The sequence below is a fragment of the Hyperolius riggenbachi genome, chromosome 5, assembly GCF_040937935.1.
Source record: "Hyperolius riggenbachi isolate aHypRig1 chromosome 5, aHypRig1.pri, whole genome shotgun sequence".
In the NCBI taxonomy this organism is placed as follows: domain Eukaryota; kingdom Metazoa; phylum Chordata; class Amphibia; order Anura; family Hyperoliidae; genus Hyperolius; species Hyperolius riggenbachi.
In genome coordinates this window covers 147,460,180-147,485,035 of record NC_090650.1, presented here as the reverse complement: position 1 = coordinate 147,485,035, position 24,856 = coordinate 147,460,180, and the positions used below count along the sequence as shown (strand labels likewise).

Here is a 24,856-nt window from a genome sequence, read left to right as displayed (position 1 = left end):
AGTTCCCGGGTGTTGAGACCAAGGACCTCACACCCAAGTCTAGGAGATTACTGTGTTATACTTCAGACTAGTTCCTGGGTGTCGAGACCAAGGATCTCACACCTCAGACTAGGAGTGTGCTATATTGATACTTGTTATGATCTCTAGCTTCGCTGACCTCTCTCTTGCTTTCTGATTCGGTACCTCACATATCTGATTACCTGTTGCCAACCTTGCCTATACCCTGACACCGAATCAGCCTTCTGTCTCTGTACCTTATCTGCTCGTGTGTTGCCAACCTGGCTTGTATGACCTTTCTAGCTGTCACCCATCCCTTGGGTAAACAGTTACTCTGTCATCCTTGAGACACCAGCTCTATAGGTGTCCATTAGCTGTAAAGGCTGCCTGCTCCTCAGGAAGTCTTCTTACAGTCCAGTCACTGGACTTTACCTATAGGAGTCTACTGGCTGCAGTACAGTCTGATTCCCAGCCCATCAAGGAATCCTAGGCTGCAGTACAGTCTGATTCTTGAGTCATCAGGGAATCCCTGGCTGCAGTACAATCTCCATCTCCTCCTCCTAAGGAGGTTAATATCTACACCGTCCGAGACCACCTGCTCCTCAGGTGTCCACTGGCGGCAGTGCAGTCCAATTCCCTGCTCTCCAGGGGATCCTTGGCTGCAGAAGTGTCTGTATCTTCCGCTCCTCGGAAGATAACCTTTCTTACTGTTGCACCAAACACTCACATTACATAGGTGTCTTGCTATACTTGTATTATTGGTGATTCTGCAGATCACCATATAATCAGGTATAACCTCTGTATTATTGGTGATACTGCAGATCACCAATAATCAGATACACTCTGTGTGTTGACACCAATCGTTACATGACTCTAAGAAGATGACGATTAGAAAATATTCTGGTCAGGGGCAGTGGATTGCCCATTAGAAATAACAGCTGTTTCTAATGGTAGAGAAGCTATTAGATGGTGAGAAATTGTATTTCCACACGTTTGTCTAATGCAAGGTATAGTTTTACACATTGAACTTACCTTTCCCCCTTCTGCATGATACTCTTTTTCATCTGCTCCCAAAAGTTTGGCCAACCCAAAATCAGTGATCTTAACATGCTGTGGAGTTTTAACAAGGACGTTTCTTGCAGCCAAATCTCTGTGGACAAGACGTCTATCTTCAAGGTAACTCATTCCCTTCAAAATAAATACAAATAAATTACATATATACAGTAACACCTAACAATGCCAGCATAGCACTCAGAGTCTGACTTACTGAAACCACAATAATCATTGATCCTTGGTGATCTATTGCGATATATAGAAAACAATGTAACTGGCCATTTTACATACATGGTTTGCTACTCACCACTTTGCCCTAATATGACATAGGCAAAGGTTGCAGTGATTGCCATTACACTGGCGAAAATGGTTTATGGCCATAAATATTATGTGGAAAATCTACTATGTGGTAAGAACCTATAAATTGTTCTTGCCCTGTATGATTATTTTGAAACTGGAAAATGCAGCTCTACTGACTTGCATTCTGACTAAGGGCGGTCGCACTTAGACACATACCACTTTTTGAAAAGCAGCCATCTGAGCAAAGTGTGGTGACTAGGTGTTTGAAACACCAGTTCTCTACTATTTCCTAAAGAAATGGCCACTATCAAATTGGCAATCAGAAGATCTGATGGCAATCAGCACCAATATAACAATAAATAAAATGTTGTGTAAAAGTTCTTTTATGTCCTGTAAAAGTGAAAATGTCTAAATTTATATCTGAACTTCTATGGATTGATGTGTGGAGAAATCATCATCCAGATGCTTCTCAAGTTACATGTCATACTATTCAACGACATGCCTTATCCCGCATAGATTATGTTTTCGCTACACCACAAACAATTCCCTATATTACTAGCATATCTCATCTGCCACGATCTCTCTCTGATCATACCCCAATATTGTTTACTTACTCCCTGCAAAATGCTCGTCCACCAATCAGGTGGCGTCTTCATCCCTTTTGGTTCTCACAGATAACTGAACATGGTGGCATAAGTAAACAAATAGAGGAATTTTTTGCTACTAATGTTGACCAAACTAATGCTATAGTCCGATGGGACGCTTTCAAGGCGTATGCTAGGGGTACGTTTAATCTAGCCATTAAAAATATCAAAAAAGAAACTAGTAAGTTAGAATCGGATCTGGCAACTAAGTTAATCTCTTCCGAACAAGAATATACCCTAAATCCGTCTGACTCCTCTAAACATATATGGCTGTCTAGTCTTAAGGCCTACAATTCTGTTTTGACTGAGAAGGCCAAGAGGCGTGAATTCTTTTATAAACAATCTAACTTTGAAGCAGGTAATAAATCTGCGAAACTCCTTGCTCAAATGGCCCACTCCGATAAAAGGTCCCCAGACTGTTTTAGCAGTTAAAAATAAGCATGGCACTGTATATCACGATATTCCAGGTATAATGAACTGTTTTAGTGATTTCTATACACATCTATACTCCTCCTCTCTTACCTGTCCTGATGGGGAGATTCACGAGTATTTGAACGATATTCAGTTACCTCAGATCTCTCCTGATCAGCAGCAGATATTAGACAAGGACATTACATTAGATGAGGTGCAAGAAGCAGTTATGTCACTGGCCAATAATAAATCCCCTGGTTCCGATGGTCTCCCTATTGAGGTATATAAGTGCTATGATGAAATGTTAATCCCAGAATTATATAGAACCCTATCCCACTGTTGCCAGAATCTATCTCTCCCTGATTCCTTTAACTCTGCTTCGGTCATACTACTTTTAAAACCAGGTAAAGACCCTATGGAATGCTCCTCATATAGGCCGATTTCCTTGCTCAATAGCGATTATAAGGTATTCGCCAAGCTGCTCTCCAATCGCCTTCAGAATGTCATACTAGACATAATCCACCCAGACCAATGTGGGTTTATGCCTGGCAAATCCACATCTAGTAATATCAGGAAAACGTTAACACACTTAGTAATTGACCACGACGTGGTCGGGGACAGGGCCTTGGTATCATTAGATACTGCCAAGGCGTTTGACACTGTTGAATGGCAATTGCTTTGGCGGACCCTTGAGAGATTTGGATTTGGATTTGGACCCAAATTTATTTCCTGGATTACATTACTCTATAGTGCACCACAGGCAACTTTAATTGTAAATGGCCATATGTCTTCTCCCATTTCTCTCACCAGGGGAACGAGACAGGGATGCCCTATTTCCCCATACCTGTTTTCCCTGGTGATAGAGGTCCTAGCTGTTCGCCTGAGATTTAATTCACTGATAAATGGACTGAGAGTGGGAACTCTTGTCGATACCCTGGCTCTATACGCTGATGATCTAATACTATATCTGCAAGATACAGATGAATCACTGCAACAAACATTTACGACAATACAGTCCTTTTCTAAGTACTCGGGGTTATGTATAAACTGGCAGAAATCAGTCATACTACCCCTGGATACTCATTATATTAAACATCCGTCACTCCACTCACAACTACAAGTAGTCCGAAGTTTCAAGTACCTTGGTATTTATATAATTGCTGATAAATCTGAATTCTTTAAACTGAACATTGAGCCCCTATTGTCATTTACTCGTGAGAAATTTGATAAATGAAACTTATTTCCTTTAAATGTAATAGGGCGGATTAACTTAATTAAAATCATTATATTACCCAAACTACTGTATACCTTAGAGCACGTTCATATACCAATTCCTAAAAAGTTTTTCGCTGAGCTAAATTCCTTAATATCTACATTTATATGGGGTAAGGGTAGGGCCAGGGTTCGACTTCAGTCCCTACAAGCGCCTAAACAATCTGCAGGACTAGCACTCCCAAATTTTGTATGACCATTTGGAACGCCCTATATCTGAGCAATTCCTAGCTAAATATGTCAAAGGTGATAATTTGCTGGCATTTCTAGAAGCCCCTAAAACGCAGTTGATTGGTTATGGCACTTCAATGCATAGACTAGCGGTCAAAATCTGGTCTGAAGCTAAACGTATTCATGGTGTGGAAGGGTTATTTGACAATACCCCTCTATGGTCCAACACTAAGTTTCCCCACTTAGCCTCCTTTCATGGTGCACCAGAGTGGCAAAAAATTGGAGTAACCATATTTAAACAAGTGGTTGACCAGGGTGTTTTTAGATCTTTCGACCAATTTAAAACTACCTATAACCTGCCTAATTCCTTTTTCTATAAATATCTGCAGCTACGTCACTGTTGGAACTCTCAATTTGGCTCTGCCAATGTCACATTCTCCGAATACCCTATAATAGGTATACTCCGCACACAAGGGATGGGAGGACTCATTTCTATGCTATACACCTCTCTTATTACGGCCATAGCAGACAAAGATACAGATACACTCAGGTCTAAATGGGACTGCTTCCTTACTGATATGGATGATGAGGAATGGGAGGATGCTCTTGAATCGCATGTTTATGCATCTATATCTGCAGGTGGCAAACTAATTCAGTTTTATCTTATTAGGCAGGCGTATCTCACACCTCTAAGAATATCTAAAATTAAGCCTAACTACTCTCCAGCGTGCCCCAAGTGTGCATCTCCATCGGCTGATTTTTGGCATATGATATGGAGCTGCCCTCTGATTGGGTCATACTGGCGACAAGTTATACAACTACTTGCAGAGATACTAGGGAAACAGATCACTCTTTGCCCCAAGATTTGTCTATTCGGTATCCTGCCGCAGCACCAGTATACTAAATTTGAATGTATCATGCTTCGTGAATCACTTTTATATGCCCGAAGGGCCATTACAATGTGTTGGATAACGTCACAAATACCTACTATCACTGAATGGATAATACAAACCAATAAAATCCTACCATATATTAAACTAGTATATCAGCATAGGAACTGTCCTGGGAAATTTGTACAAGTTTGGGGTAAATGGACCGTATCACCACTTACAGTCACTATGTAATGCTTTATGTATATGTTGCAATCTTCTATCACTTATCTATGACTTGAGTTGTATAATACCAGCCTAGGTTGATTAGTTCTATAAGTTTATATGCCACGTTGGCATATAATGTTGTATTATGTTGATCACCAATTTGGCAAATGTACCAACAAGTACCAGCTATTCTGAATATTTCTTATCTCCTGTAATTATAATCAGATTGGAAATACTTGTACTTACTGTACTGTTTTTATGATTATGTACATTTTGCATATATCTCAATAAAACCGTGTTAAAAAAAAAGTGAAAATGTCCATTAGTTTATAAACTAGCAGCACTTTTATGGAAAACAACTTGTTTGCCCTCATATAATTGAGCCCCTTATTGTATATGCATAATGAGTAAAAATGGGATCCTGCTGAAAATCCATCACATATAATATATTACCTTATAAGGATATCCATAAACATAAAAATAATGGTCTATAAAAAATATTTCTCTTCAGATGGACTGCAAGCATTATCTAAACATGGACATCCTCTGACACCCCCTAGTGACCAGGCTATTTTTTACACTTCAGGCCACTGCAGCATTAAGGGCTCGCTGCACAGCCATACAGCTTAGCACACAAGTGATCCCCCCCCCCCACACACACACACACTTTTCTGCCCACCAACAGAGAATTCTGTTGGTGGGCTCTGATTGTTGCAGTGATGTTTTTTTTCCCCAGTAAATTTTATTATTTCTTTGTTTATTTTTTTACTATCCCTGTCCTCCCTCCCCCCGCTAGCCAATGACAGCGATCGGCTGTCAGAGGGGACAGCCGAGTGACACGCCTTAGATCGCAGGGCTTTACATTGTAAATAGACGGCAGTTTCAGTGATCGCTGCTGGGAAACTGATGACGGAGCGGAGCTCTGTCATTCAGGCAGAGATGTGTGCAATCTCCTGCAAAACACGCCCCAGGACTTGCCGCCAATTGGCGTTCGGCAGTCCTGGGTGCTAATCATATGGGCTTTCTTTCCTCCTTTTTTTAATACTATATTAGATATGGAGATACCTGGGGGAGTGATTGATTCATTTTCATGGATTTTGGACATAAATCGATTGAAATTATGATCAGGTGGCCATGTTGGAGCATAAATCTCGAACAGATTTAATCACAGTGATCGAATCTGTCAGGGAAAATCGATAAGGGTGTGGGTACCTTTAATCTCTATACAACCGCGGGACACCAATTGGTGTGAATTGTGGGTTTTTGCATTTGCACTAATATTAATACTGAACCCGGGTTCAAGAATTGGTGGGCTCTTGTTAGATGCCCACCGTGCTGGTAATATGTTGGCGCTTTATAAATACAATAAATAATAATAATAATAATACTACTATTGGATACCTTTATAGTATATATTCCTATTTAATATGATGCTATTATTTAATACCATATGTGTTTATATGATCGTTATTTTGCAGCAGTGATCTGAATTTGCCGTAGTTTTAATTTATTTTATTATCATGTTGATTTCCATTGTGTCAATATTATTATTTTTGATGTTAGAATCATGAAATAAACTTTTTTTGTACTTTCCAAGTGGTGCTGATCATATGGGCTTTCTTTCCTCCTTTTTTAATATTATATATGTTTGAGCCCTAGCACACCTGGTAATTGACCTATTGCTAGTGTTGCGGACATCCATTTTTTGTTCATATCTAATATAGTGCTCACTCGGGGCTCCTGTAGAGTGTTGGCAGCGGATCGCAAACAAACACAGAACATTTATATCGCGCTTTTCTCCTGGCTGACTCAAAGCACCAGAGCTGCAGCCACTAGGACGCACTTTATAGGCAGTAGCAGTGTTAGGGAGACTTGCCCAAGGTCTCCTACTAAATAGGTGCTTAAAGAGTAACTGTTAGCCCCCAAATTGAAATTTAAATCTCTATTGCAATGTTTTATTTAGTATTTAAGTGAGCCAAAAAGCCAACGCAGAACTTAAAAAGCAATCTAATTTTTTTACTATGTAATCTTTTCCCCCAGCTCCGGACGCAAAGCCGCATATCAGATACTGCTTAGCATGCAGAGCATGCCTATGTCTGGCAGACCCCCCTCTCCCCCCCAGGACCAGGTGCCAATATATTCTCCCCACCAAACAGCTGACCGCTCTGACACGGAGAGAGAGCGGGAGCACTTCCAGCGCCGCCACCGCAGAGCAGCCGCCGCCGAGTCACATGTGATTCTCTCACATGTGAGAGAGATGCACGGCGGCGGCTGCTCTGCGGTGGCGGCGCTGGAAGTGCTCCCGCTCTCTCTCCGTGTCAGAGCGGTCAGCTGTTTGGTGGGGAGAATATATTGGCACCTGGTCCTGGGGGGGAGAGGGGGGTCGGCCAGACATAGGCATGCTCTGCATGCTAAGCAGTATCTGATATGCGGCTTTGCGTCCGGAGCTGGGGGAAAAGATTACATAGTAAAAAAATTAGATTGCTTTTTAAGTTCTGCATTGGCTTTTTGGCTCACTTAAATACTAAATAAAACATTGCAATAGAGATTTAAATTTCAATTTGGGGGCTAACAGTTACTCTTTAACAGGCAGAGCTGAGATTCAAATCCAGGTCTCCTGTGTCAGAGGCAGAGCCCTTAACCATTACACTATCCAGCCACCTGTTACACTATCCAGTCACCTGGATAGTGTAACAGGTGGCTGGATCACACTCACCTGTCACCCAGCGCATTCCCTCCTGTCTCCATCCCCACCAAGGGAGTTGTTCCCTATGACTCAGCAGCATGTACATTACATAACAATGTACACCCTGCCGGGTTACGGGGAACAGGCGGCCAGCAAGAGTGGGAACAAGACACAGGAGAGTGTGCGCTGGGGGACAGGTGAGTACGCTCTGCTGCCAACACTCCACAGGGGGCCCTAGAGGAGTGTTAGATGTCAGACCTAGGGGGTTCCTTCAGCACAACAGGTTCACTCAGGGCCGGATTATCGCACAACCAACCCAAGCACTTGATTGGGGCCCCAGTCAGAGTCTAAGGGCCCCACCAGTACAGTAATCTGGCCCTGCACAGGCACATCATGATCGGCAGGCCGGGGTGAATTTTATCCTGCAGAGTGTGCTGCCGCCGCGTCCATTTACGTGGAAGCGTCAGCTGTGCCCATGGTGATGTGTCAGCACTGCTCTCCTGATCCAGGCCAGAACACAGCTCCGAAAGCTGCTATCAGCTCAGTACTCTCACTGTGGCTGGCTGCTGACATCATCTCCCCTGCGGCCCTTCTATGTCCTGCACCCTGCTTTTCAATCTCGCTCGCATCAGGCAGGCTGCTATCATGACTCTCAGGAGGAGGCTGGCTTGGTGCCCAGGGCTGGTGAAAACTTTAGCAGAGGGAGGTCAGGTGCGTTGTTCTAACTGTCAGTTTAACTTATCTGGAGGTTCTTCAGCCACCTGTATTTCTCCTGGTCCCTCGCCGTCTTTCAGCAGTGGGCTGAGGGAGGGGGGCCCAAATCTACTACTTTTGCTTAGGGCCACTTTTGGTCTTAATCTGGCTCTGGGTTCACTTATAATGACAATAAAAAACCCAAACTCAGAAACTAGAACATTATTTTGTACTTTCAGTTTTAACAAATATAAATTTACACTGTACACTATAGCCATTGCTGAGGTACATAAAGTACAAAAGTAGTAATCAATCCAGCTGATTTATCTTCTTGGACTACGTAAGGTTTATCAATGTCTGTGCTTTATAGTATGCAAAAATTATATATTCATAAGCATGCCAATGCTAAAAATGTTTAGAGAACAAAGCAGTTTGAAGTAGCTTATTTCTACATACCTTTGCAATCTGCACACACCAGTTAAGGAGATGCCGTGAACCAATATTGTCCTTATGCTCCCGCACATAGTCCAGCAGACAGCCAAATGGCATAAGTTGTGTAATCAGCTGGACAGTAGAAGTCAAGCAGATGCCAAGCAAACGACAAACATGAGGGTTCTCCACACTGGCCATGACATAGGCTTCCTAAAAAAAAGAGACCGCACAGAAAGTTATCCGTATTTCAGCTTGATAAGAGTGTTACAACTATTCCAATTTTTTCAAATTTCTCTTATTCTAAAAAACAATCCTCAATTATTATCCATCTATGGCTACTATTAATGGTTGTGGCTATAAACTATGTTACACCATTGCCCACTGTACTGCATTCTTACCTATTTCAGCACAAAGAAATAACATATGCATTTACTGAAGGTTTAAACGACAGCACAGCAAAGCACTTAGATCTCCTTGTAACAAAGATACAAATTTCCCACTTAAAACTAAATATGCAGAAATCCTGTCAACTTATTAGCAGCTTCAGCTCAGGCAGAAGAAGTGTCTACGCCTATCATTTTCAGAACTTCTGAGGAAATGGTTGCCCCCCCTTCCTCCATAAAGCAGTACATGCTGCTTGGCTGAAAAACAAATGGCCTGCCTGTACAGTGAGCATTTATACACCACCTAATGACAACATTTTAGGCAACATTTATTTGAAGTGTGTACATAGCTTCAAAGTATACATGAGGGGGAAAACAAAATGTTAAAAGATATACTTACCTCAATGATATATAAACTCTTCAGACACCTCCAGGCTTCTTATTGCATCTGACCTTCCTCCATCTATAACCACCATTCCTAGCTCCAGAATGGGACCAGATGGAGCTCGCCACATGCAGTTTCCACTCTGCGCACCCTAGTGGTTCACGCTCCCGCACAGCTGTGCACAGCAGCAGTGGTGGAGAGCATCCTGGGCATGCACAGTACAGAAACAATTGGAATTGTGCATGCTGATTACCCTTTTGGCAATGGCTGCCACACACAGCCGTGGGGGTGCGCATGCAGAGAGGGTGCGTGATGGACTGTGCATGGCCACTAAAGACGCAGATGGAGTTCCAAACGGAGGCTACAACAGCAAGACAGAGGGGAGGCTGTAGGCAATAAGGAGCTTAGAGGTGTCTGGAGACCTTATTTATCATTAAGGTGAGTGTATTTAACATTTTTCCCCCTCAGGTACACTTCACCGTCAGGACTGTTAGTGTGGGACTTCTTAGGATTAATTAAGAGGGTTAGCATTTGCGTTTAAAGTTTATCTGTAACACTGTCTCTTTACATTTGTAATTAGTACAGCAACATAATGCTCAGATTTGGTATGTGACAAACTATTATTACTTTTTAAATATTACTTTTAAAAGAAATATGTACGGTACGTTATATATATTTTGACTGGGACTCTGTTCAGCTTCTAGTAGATGTGGTGCCACTGATCTCTTGGCAGTGGTTCTGCAACCATGAACTGTTTGGATAACACTCAGACATCTGTGAAGCTCCAGGCAGGGCTGGCACCAGGATACATTCCTAAGAAACATCTTCCAGCACTTGTTTCATTGTGTACAATGTGGTTTCTATATTACTGCTCCTTCCAACACATGCACTAAACAGCTAATTATTCTCTTACACAATTACAATGAGCACCTCATGATGTGTGAGTAACATTTAAGAAGTGTCCAAAGCATAGATCTCATCTAGAGGTCATTGTACGCAAGCGGCCATATTCTGTTGGAGGTGATAAGAAGCTCAGAACATCCAAGCTTCACCTCACATCGCTCAGGATTTATTGGCTTCACCTGAGTGAGTCTGTGCAAAAAGAGCATAACTAAGGCGGATACTAGCTATTTGCCTGAGCAATGCTCTTCTGTCTCATGCCATGGCAAACAATTTGGAGAGAGGCATTTGTGCCATGGAGCTGTACTTTAGCACCCCGGCACTGCTACTTTGCTCCCCCAGCAGTTTCCAAACCACTTACTCAACATCTGAGCTATATGCCAGGCTATGCTGGCATCATTGTGTCCCATTGCTCTGGGGCTCCCTATTCGTACACAAAGTGGACCAATGAGAATCAGAAATGTTCCACTTAGTGGACAAATATGGAGCCCCACCACGAGCTCCAAAGCTTTTGCTGGGGATCCCGGGAAGGTGGAAAAGAGGACAGTATTGGCAGCAACGATCATTGCAGGTCTCGTGGGCACACTGGGCAGCAAGCCAGCAGTGGTCAATGATATGCTTAACTTCTCTAACAATGTAAAACTTAGTGTTTATACTTTAGCCTCCACAATTTTAGGAGATTTTTTTGCCACAAGACTTATTATTACACTTCTGCAGTCTGAAACATTTCACAATCATAAGGGAGGATTAAGGCTAGTTACCACAATATTAATCCTTGTCGAAATAATACTTTTAATCAAGGTTGCAATCTTAAATTAAGAAGAGATTCCCATCAACCCAGAGAGAGTACAGTTCCATATTCTCTTACAGAACATACAGTGATTGCTTTCATTCAGGCAACCATGAATAGATGAGAAATATCCTTCTATTCTCTTTTGAAGTTTATTTCTACTCTATTTCCAAGGCATGAGGTTTGTGTTTGTAATGATTTAAAGGGACACTTAAGTCAAACCAAAAAAATGAGTTTTACTCACCAAGGGCTTCCAATAGCCCCCTGCAGCTGTCCGGTGCCCTCGCCATCTCCCTCCGATCCTCCTGGCCCCGCCGGCAGCCACTTCCTGTTTCGGTGACAGGAGCTGACAGGCTGGGGACGCGAGTGATTCTTCGCGTTCCCAGACATATTAGCACCCTCTATGCTGCTATATGGTATATGATATATGCTATAGTAGCATAGATGGCGCTATTGTGGCCAGGAACGCGAAGAATCACTCGCGTCCCCAGCCTGTCAGATCCTGTCACTGAAACAGGAAGTGGCTGCCGGCGGGGCCAGGAGGATCGGAGGGAGACGGCGAGGGCACCGGACAGCTGCAGCGGGCTATTGGAAGCCCCAGGTGAGTAAAACTCATTTTTTTTGTTTGACTTAAGTGTCCCTTTAAGACTGCTGACAACATAATATGGAATAAGCAGTACTGCACAAGTGAGCAACAAATATATCTGCCACCATGTAAATAATAACAAATCATTCAAATTATGTTTTTGTTTATTTTGTTCCCTCAAGGCTTGCAACAAGTAACAAGATGCTCTAGTACTCCCTTCTACATTGTATAACAGTAACTACTATATATCAATTCTATATCTATATCTATTTTAGCAGCCTTTTCTCATGTCATCCATGAGCATTGTAAAGGCTTGGGGTGTGCTGAAATAGTGGGTACTATCTAGATTTTAATTGCAATTTACTATCTTTATATCTTAAGCAACTGACTGTCAATACCAGTTTTCCCATCACATATATGAAATGCTTGCAAAATCTCTCACTAAACACTTCTACAGTTGCCGTAACTATTACAAAAGATGTGCATTAGGCAGAAAAAACACCTCATTTTCCAAAGTAAAGCTTATGCTGGCAGCTTCCAGTGAGTCTAGCTGAGGTGTTCACATACTAATTTTAGCACCAGAGCAAGTTGGCAAAATGAGTTTTGTAGGAAAACCTTCATTTATGTCTTGTTGTCACATGAGACATTGTAAGAGCCAGGAATTGAATGCTGGGAAAAATCAGATGTTGTGGGGTGTCTGTCCAGAGTATTTAGAGATTTGCACATACTGCTTACATTTACGATACTGGAAAGTGTTACCTAGGCTGATTTCCCAGCTGCTATAAAATGCAGACATCTAATCTTAGCTATAAGTGTTAAGGCACGGAAGTCAATATTTTATATGGCTTAAATCCAAAGTATAGTCTTTTTATTCATACAAATGACAGAAATAATAATGATAAAAAATCAGTTATTCTATGAATTAATTTGTTCTACTATGTATGTCGGTAAAGCCATTTTTTCTGCTCAAATTTTCATGGTCTGCTGCTCTCATCTAATTTCACTACAGGTCCATCTGAAAAAGGTTAATCTATGGTAAATGAAAACAACAGGTTCTTTGTGTAGTTTGTTGTACTTCAGAATGAAGGGGACATGCACAATGCTCCTGGCAGACAAAAACCATGCTATAGTTTGCCTAGTAACCCCTAGAAAATATCTAACCTATATCTACTGTATACAGCTGTTCTTTCCATTTTAGTTTTTTAGAATGAATCTGTTTTTATTGCAAGACCAAAACCAACTACTATTGTAATTAGATGAGGTCGTGTTTGGGCAGAAAACCAAAAAACAAACACGCATAAAAAACAAACATGCATATAGTTTAGTATGATTTATAGCTCTTCTAGTTTGCTCATACTGACATTAGATGCACATCTAGCCCCAAGTGGTGCTCCCCTGACACAAGATATAGGGCACAGTGGAGAAGCCAGGGCTAGCATACTGGCAGCCATGGTAAACTGCTGCCTTATATAGACATATTGGCACATATTCCATTAACATGTTTTCCAGGGCTGGTTTAAGAGGCTCCGGGGAAAATTTAGGTAGGCCCCCCAACCCAGATAGTCCCCCTCTACCCTACCGATAGATACTACCCGACTGATCCCTGCACATTAGCTGCATTAATCACTTACCTGTCCCGGTGGGTGTCTGCTGTACCATACGTGCAGTCTTCAGCCACGCTGTCATCTTCTTCTATATCCAGCACGTTACAGAGAAGAGGCTGACAGCGTGGCTAAAGACTGCAAGGGCAGTAGAGGCCGACACCCACCGGGACAGGTGAGTGATTAATGCAGCTAATGTGCATTATACAAACAAACATCACTTGTACTCTGTAAGCAAGGATAACAGAGACAAAATTGTACACTCTTGCAGAAATCTAATCACCATTGCAATTTAACATTTATGGTACTAACAAAGTAGTCACCACTACTTAACAAAGAGCTATTCATTCTTTCACAACTTGGTGTTGTAGAGTTGACGTATTATATGGAATGGATCCACCAAATCTTCCTCTGAGAACACATACTTTGCACCTTCACTATTCTTTATAGATGTGCAGAAACTTGAACAACACTGAATCCTATTTGAAAGTGTTTACCTTGGAGATAGTGAAGGTACATTGTGATCTAATGAAAGTATGCCTGGTATTTGGTCACAATCCACTGCAATAGGCTGTTCTATAAGGCAGCTTGTGGGCATTTGAGAATTGTGGTTACTAAAAGTTACATGGTGGGAGTCGCTGGTTGTTTTACTTGTCAGAAAACCAGGAGAGTTATAAAAGGAAAAAAATAATAATATATATTTTGGACTCCTACTGTGTTTTGCAACACCACAATGACTCTGCTTAACCATGATTAAAAACATGAAATACATGAAGTATGGGAAATTACTTTATTATAAAATTGTATGAAAAAGTATTTGCACCCATCTTGAAAAAATCCTCAGTAATGTAATATCAGTCTTGAAAATCACTGTAACAGATCTGCTTTAATTAAAATATATTGGTAGGATCTTAAAATATATTGGTAGTAATGTACTTGCCACCCCTCTATAAATCAGCAAAAGTATAACAAACAAAAATAACAGGGTGATGGATTTTAGGCCCATGAAAAAAAGTTTATAAAACATAGCTTTTAATTATAATCCTTAAAGGAAACCCAAGGTGAGAGGGATATGAAGGCTGCCATATTTATTTCCTTGTAAACAATGCCATGCCTGGCAGCCCTGTTGATCTTCAGGCAGAAGTAGTGTCTGAGTCAAAACCTTGGAACAGGCATATGGCTAATCCACAAAAAAAAAACGAGTCAGCTGTGTGAGAGTACCTGATCTGCTGCATGCTTGTTTATGGCCTATGGCTAAAAGAAACACAGGATCAGGACTGCCAGGCAACTGGAAGTTTCTCTTGGTCTTCCACTTCGAGCCTTAGTTTGAACTGAGGCTGTGGTCTTCAATTTCCTCCATATGTCCCTAACTGTGGAATCAGACAGCTGAAATCTCTGAGACAGCTTTCTGTATCCTTCCCCTAAACCATGATGGTGAACAATCTTTGTCTTCAGGTCATTTGAGAGTTGTTTTGAGACCCCCATGTTGCTACTCTTCAGAGAAAATTAAAAAAGAGGAGGGCAACTTACAATTGACCCCCTTAAATACTCTTTCTCATAATTGGATTCACCTGTGTATGTAGGTCTGGGGTCCATAAGCTTACCAAGCCAACTTGAGTTTTCATATTTAGTTCTATAGGTTTTGGAATCGACATTCCCACATTTATGCACCTGCCTAATTTTATTTAAACAATTATCGCACGCTTTCTGTAATCCAAGAAACTTCATTTCACTTGTCAAATATCACTGTGTGTGTCTCCTATATGAAATATTTAATTGACATTTTTTATCATAACAACCAATGATTTATACAGGAAAATCATGACGATGAACAAGGTTGCCCAAACTTTCGCATCCCACTGTATTTACCTGATTACTACATATACGCCAAACTATATACTACCCAAATACTATGTATAATCACATTACACTATATACGAACTATATATGCCAAATATATATATATATATATATTATATACTACCTAGATACTTTGAATAATCACACTGCACTATATACTAACTATATTTTTATATATGTATATAGTATATACTGTGATTAACCATTTCAGCCACACAAACGCAATAGTCATGTCCGTGGCTGGTGCTGCTGTAGCCGCAGGGACATGAGGCTCATGCCCGTGTAGTCTGCGGGGCTGTGCACAGTTCCCATTCATTAATTTCCCCTCTAGGTCCACGTGATTGCAGGCATCAATGAGATGCCTGTGTCTCTTCCGAAGTAGCACAGGCACGCATTACCTCCTATTTAGTGTACTCAAAGTGCGCGAATAGGAAATTAAGCTCGAGGACATCTTGTGGCCAAATAGTAAAATTACATCTACAGACTTTAGGGAATACATTTTTTTTAATATGTATGTCAAGAGAGTATATTATAATTAAATTATGGGCTTGTAATAAGTGATGGATGTAAAACTGAAAAAATGCACCTATATTTTCAAATAAAATATTGTCACCATACATTGTACTAGGGATATTATTTAAATGTTGCAATAACTGGGACAAATGGGGAAATAAAATGGGTAGATTTTAATTATGGTAGCATGTATTATTTTAAAACTATAATGGCTGTAAACGGAGAAGTAATGCATTTTTTTAAAAAAAAATTCTTATTAATCCCATTAAAACGCATTTACAATAAAATAATTCTTAGCAAAATGTACCACCCAAAGAAAGTTTAATTGGTGGTGAAAAAAAATAAGGTATAGATCATTTTGTTGTGGTAAGTAGTGATAAAGTTATTGGGGAATGAATGGGAGAAGTGCTGAAATGTGAAAATTCCTCTCGTCCATAAAGGTGAAAACAACCCGCAGGCTGAAATGTTTAAGTGACCTGCAGAGCGTCGATTGGCTGCTCTGACACTACCCACTATAGTTTTCTGGTATAGTATAGCATTCATAATTCTTTCAATTGAATGCTTTCTCTCCTGGGTGATATTTTTACATCTATCAATAAAACAAGCAAGCAAGAAAATACTCAGAATAAATTTGACAATACCTTTCTACATACTTTTTCAATTGCAGAGTGCTCAAAAGTTATTTTAAGCAGAAGAAGAGAATTATAGTTGAAAATGTGAATTGGATCAGGCCTTATGTGTTTTCTGTACATCCCTTTCTCTAGTATTTCAGTTTGTTTACAGACAAAATGGAAATCATTGAGTTTTAAAAAAAGATTTAGTAGTAAAAAAGCATTTACGAAAACTCTTTTATACCACAATTTACGTGTGAGCATATGACTTTCTAGTTAGAATTAGTAGACTTTGTTAAAAAAAAAAAATGCTAGGAGCATGAACAAGAAACCTTAACTCAAAGTATCACCCATGGGTCAGGTACTTACATCTAAGGGTACAATGGTTAATTTGCATATATTCAGCAGTGGTGCTCTGAGAGACATCTCGAGCTCACTCTAACCTGAAATATCGCAAATTCTTTCTGTTTTAGGAAAGCAAATTTTTGTTTTATTTTTATTTTTGTTTTTTTTATTTTTGTTGTACTTACATCCAGGATATCCTTGTTGGCTTTTGGTGACGTGGCCTCACGTAATTCTTTAATGGCCACTGGAATTTTTACATTTTCATTTTCTGGAGTCCAGAGTCCCTGATTACACAAATGCAATTTATTATTACTTACAAAATTAAACCATTACTATATAGTTACTATATATTTCACACTGTATATTTACATAACTATTGACTCTTATCATCAAAGGTTTTGAATAAATTCAATAAAGAATAACTTTTTTTTTAGAAAACTGGATCAAAAATTGAACACACCACCCAGTGACCATCTTTGACCTCCCCCAAAAAAACAAAAGATGAACCTCACAGATTGCGTCACATAACAGCTTAAAGTGAACCTCCGGACTAAAAATCGACTCAGCAGCATTGAAAAGGCCTGGTGTTTCTGTAACAGTTTCACAGCATCAGAACTTTGTTTCTCTTATCCAACCCTTATTTTTAGCTGCACAGAAGAAAACTGCCCGGGCTTTTTTCCCCTGATGCTGTGCAAAGCATGATGGGATTTCTGATGTTGTTGCTCTTGTTCTGCTGTTTTGGTGCAAATTTTTTTTTTTTACATTTTGAATTTGACATTTGAAGCTTAGCGTGTGCAGCTGGGAGGGGTTATCAGGACACAGGACAGTTGGAACTGTGTCTCCTGCTCCTTGTCACCTCCTTTCAACCAAAAAGATGGCTGCCCCCATGACAAAGATGGCAGCCCCCATGAATCACAAACATTTGCCTGTTCTTTTAAAACGGGGTGGGTAAAAAAATTATATTACCTATCTATTCTAATTAACATAATTAATGTAACTTAATGACAGTATGTTTGTTTAGGCTGAAGTTCCCCTTTAAATAAAATACTGTCTTGTTCAGTTTCCCCTTCAGGACAATTTACTTTAAATACTCTTTTGCTTGCTGAGGGCTTAAAATGTATTGTATTGATAAGATTTGAAAACCTCTCCTATGAAAACATTCAGTTGAAAAGTTAACTGGATGAAAGCCAATCACCCATATGCAATTATGGTAACATTTTCTCTTGAGTTTTCCCCTAAGATACATTTTCAAAAATGCCTTTTAAATCACCAGCAAGCAAGAAAATACTCAAGGGACAGCTGAAGTGAGAAGTATATGGAGGATGCCATATTTATTTCCTCTTAAACAATACCAGTTGCCTGGCAGCCATGCTGATCTATTTGGCTACATTAGTGTCTGAATAACACCAGCAACAAGCAAGCAGTTAATCTCGTCAGATCTGACAATAATGTCAGAAACACCTGATCTGCATATGCTTGTTCGGGGTTTATTTCTAAAATATTAGAGACAGAGGATCATCAGGACTGCTGAGCAACTGTTATTGTTCAAAAAGAAATAAATATGGAAGCCGCTCTATCCTTCTCACTTTAGTTATCCTTTAAAATAGTTTTTATAGTACTTTTTCACCGACTTTTTGGTACTTCGTCAACTGCAAAGTGCTGAAAAGTTATTCTAAGTAGAAGATAAAAAATTATCTCAGGAGAAAAAGTGAATTGCATTTGGGCTCATGTCTCTTGATAATGAACCCTTAAAGAGAACCCGAGGAGGCTGTAAAGAAATGCTTTTCTTTCAATGATGTCACTAACTGCCCTTCTGAAAAACTTGCAATCTATTCCTTAACACAATTATTGTTTAACCACTTCCGGGTTTCGGGTGGTTTTGCTGATCTGTGCTGCGAGGGCTCTTCAGCCCGCAGCACAGATCAGATAGCAGCCAGGGCGATCAGACTTCCCCCTTTTTTCCCCACTAGGGGGATGTCCTGCTGGAGGGGTCTGATCGCCGCCGGCTGTTTGCGCTTGCGGGGGGGCTCTTCAAAGCCCCCCTCCGCAGCGCTTTCTATCCTCCTTCCCCTTCCCTCCCTCTCCCTGTGAGCGGCGCAGGACGGAAATCCGTCCTGCGCCGCCTCAGATAGGCTTCAGCCTATCAGATGCCGGCATTCCCCGGCCAATCAGAAGCCGGGGATCGCCGATCTCCTCTACGGCGCTGCTGCGCAGCAGCGCCGTATGTATGTAAACAGCGGGGAAGATCTTCCCCACGTGTTTACATTTACCCTGCGAGCCGCGATCGGAGGCTCGCAGGATGTTCACGGAGACACCCTCCGTGAACTGACATGGAACGGCCGCTCGTACGTTCGTACGAGCGGCCGTTTCCATGGAAACCACTTCAGGATTCAGGGGCGTACTTATGCGTACGCAGAATCCTGAAGTGGTTAATGTCACTACAATATTTTAAAACCAATTTCAGGAGGGACCAATTAATGTAATCAGTATATTTTTCAGAAGAAATGCACACAAACCTGAAAAAAAACAAAACACAAAAACTCTACAGAGAGTGTTTATTTTGAAACTGAATCATTGCGTAAAGTATGCCACTAAGCAACATGATCATTTCTTAAACAAAATAAATTATTTTTATGTTTGTGCATTTATATAGCACTGACACTTTCATGGTATAGTTCATAATAATATAACTGTATCTGTAACAGTATCTCAAAGAAGCACACAATCAAGGCCGGATTTCTGGCAAGGCCACATAGGTCGTGGCCTAGGGTGCCAGATTAATTGCCAAATAGGGGCGGCTGAGGGGTAGTAATCTTGTAGAGTGGAGTCAGTGGCGGGGGGGGGGGGGTGCACATCTGGCTACCAATGAAGGAGGGGTGAGAGAGGCATCTGGCTAGCTATGTTGGAGGGAAGGGGGAGGCATCTGGCTACCTGGGAAGGAGGAGGGAAGCATCTGGCTACTTGGGAGGGTGAAAGAGGGGGGTAGCATCTGGCTACCTATACAGTAGTGGGGGTGTCATCTGCCTTCTTATACTGAAAGGAAGGGGAGGGGGGTGTTGGTTGAGATGCCGTTGGTCACGGGGTGGCTGGTGATAGTTGGCCTTGTGTGGTAAAAAGTACAAATCCGGCCCTGCACACAAAATAATCCCTGATCCCACGGGCTTAAACCCCCCTAAAGACAAGGCTATTTTTCACTAAATAGGCCACTGCAGCTTTAAGGCCTCGCTGCAGGGCTGTCCAACTCAGCACACAAGTGATTCCCCCTCCCCTTTCTCCCGGGTCTGATCGCTCCCCCAATGTTTGTTTGTTTTTTTTTATAAATATTTATGTGATTTAGTTTTAAATAAATGAGTATTTTTCAATTTTTAATTTTTACTATATCCCCTCCTTCCCTTCCTGTGCCAGCCAATCACTTTGATCGGCTGTCACAGGCTTCAGCCTATGACAGTGGATCACCTCTGAGCATGCTAGGGGGACAGCCGTGTCACACAGCTGTCCCCAGTACAGTGCTGCCTTAAATCACAGAGCTGTACACTGTTATTAGATGGTGGGGCACTACACAGTTTCTCCTACCTGCTCCATAGCAACAGCAACATGTCTGAACAGCATTTGGCCCTAAACTGTTGCCTGGGGGATCAAGTTCCGATCCCAGTCCTCATATGTGCGCATGAGATTGTAAGCTTGTACTATACAGAGGAGTTCTTGACTTTAAGTTTAGTCAATAGCCCATACAGAGGGAAGGGTTTTTTTATGTTTTGTTACCCATTTTCTATGTAATGTGTAAACAGTTTGTACAGCACACAAAATGGTGTTGGTGAATTAAAAAGACTTGCTTTGCACACAATGCCTAGCTCAGAAGAAGGCAAGAAGCACCCTATAACACAAACACACATTTCCGCAGTATCAGGTTCAGGATACACCAGGCACCTCATTTTGTCTAAATACAATAATTGTTCTTACTTGAAATACTGTGCCAAATGCTCCAGATCCAAGGACCTTGATCTTCTTGAACTCTGTCTCCTTAAGAATTCGAAGGAGCGCTTGGTTGGGTGCTTCACCACTGGGCGTGATTGGTTCAACCAGCTACAAACAGACAATATAATCTAATTAGGTCTACCCCAAAACAACTGATTACATAGTCAACACATTGGTTTTATTAATAAAGAGCAGTGATATCGTTTGTGCACTCAATTTATTACATTTTATCACTCTAATAATTGTCTACTTGCCTCTTGGATAACTCATTTTACAGTTCTGGGCACATGAACCTGCCTGAAGCTGTCAAGATTTTGGTTTGCCATCTATCTACTAGATTCAATTATCTCACGGTATATTATGGAGAGCTGGTTATATCTGGGTGTGGAGTTTGATCGCAGGTAGTGGTCTACATGCTGCAGGCTGACACTGAGTCACCCTGAGGGTGTTGCATGTGGATAGATACATGTGTGGCTTGAGGAGGTGACTGTAGAAGGGCTCTTTTACATTACATAACGCTTGCAGGAGACTATTTCGGGATGTTGCAGTGCAAAGCCAAAATGCAGCGTTGGATGTGAAAGGTAAAATGAAAGTCTATGGACTTTCATTCTACCTTAGGTAACTCAAAGTATTAACTTTGCATCAAAACGCCACAAATCAGCTCTGGTGTGAAAAAGCCCTAAGGTAGATAAGAAATAGCTCATAGAAAGGAGTGGATTAAAGCGATTGAGCACCACTGTTGAGTGTAGTTGGAATAGAACTTGAGTACCGTTGTGCCACAAAACAAAGTCACAACACATAGGATGGGATTACTACTGAAATATATTTAAAGTAGGCATGCATACATTAGTTTGATTGCTTTGGCACCTTAAGGGCCCATTTCCACTGACTCGCATGCTGTTACAGTATGGTGGCAGCCATGTGTTTTTAATACAAATTTTTACATATGCTTTTTAATCTCCATAGCTACATGACATCAATGTGACTACACAGGAAACAGGAGGAAGCACGTTAGATAAGAAACTTTATAAAATGCACGTGTCTTTGTCATCAAAAATGCAAATGTTCAAATTCACTTTTAGAGCAAATTCATTTCATTACATGTGAATGGAACAATGCGTGGTGCAAAAAAACTGCAGGAATCAGTTTTTTTTTCTTTGGAATGGATTAAAAAAAACGCAGTCAGTGGAAACAACTTCCTTGAAATTGCAAAAATTATGAACCGTGTGGCACTACATGCGCTTATACAAAACTTTATTGTTACAAAACCAAGCCCGTTCATCAGCTGGGTAACCCCTTTTAAAATTCTAAAACCACAATATGGAACTGGAGGGAGCGCTCCTTCACGTAATATTTCCACCAATCACCATAAGGTCATTACAGACAACGGTTGCCCAGCCGTAGCCTATGCTAACTGTGTCTGCCACTGATATCGTTAGATTGTATGTGGACCCACCACCGACGCACACCAAGAGGCCTCAAAAATGTGGACTGCAGCCGCTGATGTTGAATCAATCAAAAAGCTTCAAATGTCCATGCTCTTGAGCCCTATCATCTGTAATGGACCTATGCCTAGTGCAATAATGTCCACACCAATAAAGTTCTTCACTGCCTTAGGGGTTACCCAGCTGCTGAACGGGCTTGGTTTTGTAACAATAAAGTTTTGTATAAGCGCATGCAGTGCCACACGGTTCATAATTTTTCAGTAGAACCACAGTTCCGGGTGGGCACTCCTACTAGGAGTAGCGCTACAGATACAGGTCTGCTCGCATGAATTATTACACTTCATTAAAATTGCATTGGTGTCAGTACTAATGTAAATTTTCACAAAGTAAATTCACACTGGTAATGGGCCCTTACACGGGTACTTACAACTTACCTCTCTTTCCTGCAGCAGCCTTCGCAAAGTGCGCTTTCTGTTAATACGATTCCTACGGATGAAGAAAAATGCAACAAGACCCAACATAACAGTTGCAAGGATGCCACCAACTATACCAGCAGCAATGTGTGGCACTTTGGATCTAAAAAGAAAAAGAAATAAACAGCTCATATAATTTTACAGCCATTGGGGCATATTTATATAGAAATCACACTTTTATTGCTGTCAACAAAATATATGTGAATTTTTTTCCCTTTGCGATTATATAACTGGTGGAACAAGTTGAAAATTTGTCACGTCTTATTTTTAAATCGGAAGAAAGTGAGAATTTACCACTTCTTAGCATCACAACAGCTTTACATATTTATGAAAAAGCTTCCATGCAAATATTATGATACAGACATCTGTACATACCAAAACATGCAGAAAAACAGTGTGCAATTCAATAATAAATAGCCCTACACAAGCAGCTAGTTTGCAAATTAACTATTATAGTCCCGATATCGTAATAATCTGCAGCTTCTGAACATGCAATCTTCAATATGTAAAATTGTCTTTAGTCCACTCATGTGAAACTCCTGTCTAACCTATGAGGCGATAGGAAAGTCTCCACCACATCCTGTAGTTTGAGGTCTTTTTTCCATGAGCAGCTGAAGGGGGTGAATTCACCACCTGTCAGCTGCTCCTGTCCACCAGCCAGGCACTTGCTAGTGCTCTGCTCAACGCAAGAAGGGGACAGGTGGTGGACAGACGACCCTCCCATGTAGTTGCATCTAACATGGTGTTTGCTGTGCTCAGACGCGACGTGAGGCGGTTTTTCGTTGCCGCATACGTGACACATGCGGCATAACCAAATGCTGTCATTCACTACTTTGCTCACAAAGGATGAGGCCAATAAACATTGATACATCATAGAATTCAAAAAACATTGCAATAAATGGGTCTTTATGGCCTGCTTGAAGGAATTGAGCCTGATGGGGGGGAGGGATTTCTATAGACTAGGGGCAGCTCTTGAGAAGTCCTGGAGCCTTGCGAGTGAACAAGTGATGGGGCATCTGTACAGTGTTGGAGGAGCAGAGAGAGAGTGTTGGGGAGTATTTCTGAATGAGATCCGATAAGTACGAAGGGGAGATATGGTGGATGGATTTGTATGTCATGCAGAGCAGTTTAAACTTAATTGTGAGATGGGACTGAGTGCCAGTGAAGGGACTTGCGAAGAGGGAAAGCTGAAGTGGAGCACTGGGAGGACGGAATGATCGTGGCAGCTGCATTATTAACAGATTTCAGGGGTTGGAGTCTGGTTTTGGGAAGTCCAGAAAGGTTAGCACTTCAGTAGTACAGACAGATGACCAGAGCAAGGCAGTGTCGGAGTAAGGTGGGGCAAATTGTGGCTGTGTTGCTGAGATGAAGTAGCAGGACTAGGAAATGTTCTGGAAGTGGGATGTGAAGGAAAGTGCTGAGTTGAGGGTGACACCCAGGCAGCAGGTTTGAGGGACAGGGTGGATGGAAGTGTTGTTAATTACAATTGAGATGTCGGGGTTAAGACTGAATGGGGAGGGAAGATCATGAGTTTAGTCTTTTCTAGGTTGAGTTTCAAAAATCTGTTGGACATCCAGGTGGTAATGAAAGATATGTGGAACTTTTATGCAAAGAGAAAGGGAAGAAATCAGGGGTGTGGATGAAGATCAGCATAGCAGTGTTAGTTGAGGCCTGTTAAGGAGATGAGTTTGCCAAGGGAGGTGGTGTAGACGGAGAAGAGTAAGGGACCAAGGACAGAGCCTGGGGGGACTCTACCAGTGAAAGGGGTAGAGAGGTAGGAAGATCCTTTAAAACTGGTCTGGAAAGTGGACAGAGGAGTAGGAAGAGAACCAAGTCAGGGCTGGGTCATGAATGCTGTTGGAGTGTAAAGTTTGGAGATGGTGGGGATGGTTGATAGTGTCAGGCATAGGAGAGACCCAGTAGGAGACAGTTAGAATACAGGTTGTTTAATTTGGCCAGGATGAGGTTGTTGGTGACCATAGTGAATGCTGTCTCTGGGGAGTGGGCGGGACAGAATCCAGATGAAAGAGGGTAGGATAAGGTGTTCCAGTCTAGAAAATGAGAAAATGCTTGAGTTTTGTAGCCAAAGGAAGAAGAGAAATGGGGCAGTAACTGAATGGCACAAATGGATCAAGTGACTTTTTTTTATTAATGGGTGGAAGATGGCGTGCTTGAAGGCTAGTGTCATGGCAGCGGAGAAGTGGCAGAGCATGTCTGAGAGGAAGGGGTCAAG

The 24,856-nt window shown here is 41.4% G+C and overlaps 1 protein-coding gene across 1 annotated transcript in view; it reads right to left on the bottom strand.

Moving 5' to 3' along the window:
• The window catches only part of EGFR (epidermal growth factor receptor), a 342,723-nt gene that overhangs the window by 16,810 nt on the left and 301,057 nt on the right, over positions 1-24,856 (bottom strand). Inside the window, exons 17-21 of the mRNA XM_068236350.1 lie at positions 22,585-22,726; positions 20,691-20,813; positions 16,916-17,014; positions 8,781-8,966; positions 1,030-1,185 (exon numbers count right to left, since the gene is read on the bottom strand). Coding sequence (XP_068092451.1) covers positions 1,030-1,185; positions 8,781-8,966; positions 16,916-17,014; positions 20,691-20,813; positions 22,585-22,726 — 706 coding nt within the window. The remainder of the gene's footprint in view (positions 1-1,029; positions 1,186-8,780; positions 8,967-16,915; positions 17,015-20,690; positions 20,814-22,584; positions 22,727-24,856) is intronic.